This window comes from Papaver somniferum, chromosome 10 (genome assembly GCF_003573695.1).
Source record: "Papaver somniferum cultivar HN1 chromosome 10, ASM357369v1, whole genome shotgun sequence".
Lineage (NCBI taxonomy): Eukaryota > Viridiplantae > Streptophyta > Magnoliopsida > Ranunculales > Papaveraceae > Papaver > Papaver somniferum.
Genome location: NC_039367.1, coordinates 123,917,116 through 123,918,162, shown reverse-complemented (window position 1 = coordinate 123,918,162; position 1,047 = coordinate 123,917,116). Strand labels below are relative to the sequence as shown.

At 38.2% G+C, this 1,047-nt stretch overlaps 1 protein-coding gene across 1 annotated transcript; it reads right to left on the bottom strand.

Annotated features, from left to right (window-relative positions):
- Nucleotides 1-352: 352 nt before the first annotated feature.
- On the bottom strand, nt 353-826 carry LOC113316177. The gene has a single exon (XM_026564396.1). The coding sequence runs from the start codon at nt 824-826 to the stop codon at nt 353-355; it is 474 nt and encodes a 157-aa protein (XP_026420181.1).
- Nucleotides 827-1,047: the final 221 nt, after the last annotated feature.

The window sequence follows — 1,047 nt, the reverse complement described above, 5'->3', positions numbered from 1 at the left end:
TATTTGTTTCCATTGGGCACTCCTTTGGGATGATGTGCTCACTCGTCCCACTTCAGTTTCAGTAATCATAAGGATTGGAGAGCACGAAGATATCCGTTTTCGCAGCTTAGTGTTGTAACCGATAGCAGTGCAGTCGTGTATCTTTTATTATATGTATTCTTTCATTATTCTGTAAAACAACACATTTATTTAATCATATAACATGAGAGACATTTCAAGTATACTGTATCAGAGAGTTTGGTTTTGTTTGTTAGCACTTTATGTGAGTATGGTTCTTAAGATCGATAATCTGGATTGGATGCCTCTATTAGATTGTAATCCTATTAGCTAAGCAGGTTTAGTATTTGGGGCATCACAAGTACTCAGTCATATAATACGGAATGATGTACTTGTAAGGTTCATCTTTGCCAATCTGCAACATCACTTTCATCGAGTGGGTACAAGGAAAATTATGTTTTTGCCACCAATTTGAAGTGCATGTCCTAGCATCCAAGTCAACTGTTTTCTTTCCAGTAGGAGAAATGGTCTCAAAAAATTTCTCACTTGATCTTCGGAACTTGTAAAAACGACAGTCAGTTACCCTCTTGTTGATCCTATCCTTCATCCGGGGAGTAAGCTTTGTAGTCCACTTACTAGACTCCATCAACCTCTTGTAATTCTGCACCATTACCCTGGCACGAATAGCATCGATAACCTCAAATGCTGGAAGCCTCTTATCATGCTTAATCACGCTATTAAAATTCTTAGCAATATTGGATTTGTTCTCACCAAATCTTTGTCCTAGAAATGCATGATCAGCCCAGTTCTGGAATGAAATCTTTACCATCAATCAATAACTGAATCCAGCTTCAGATTTCTCATGCTCTTTGCAACAACATAAAATTTCTCATTTGTTAATACAGTGTAGCACTCTTCAAACAACTTCACAGCAGTTTTCCTACTCTTTCCCTTTGGAACAGGAATATTTCCTTTCATATGGTACAAACAGTACGAATGGTGAGCGTTTGGGAAGATCACAGGGACATGCTTCAAAAGGCCAGTTCCACG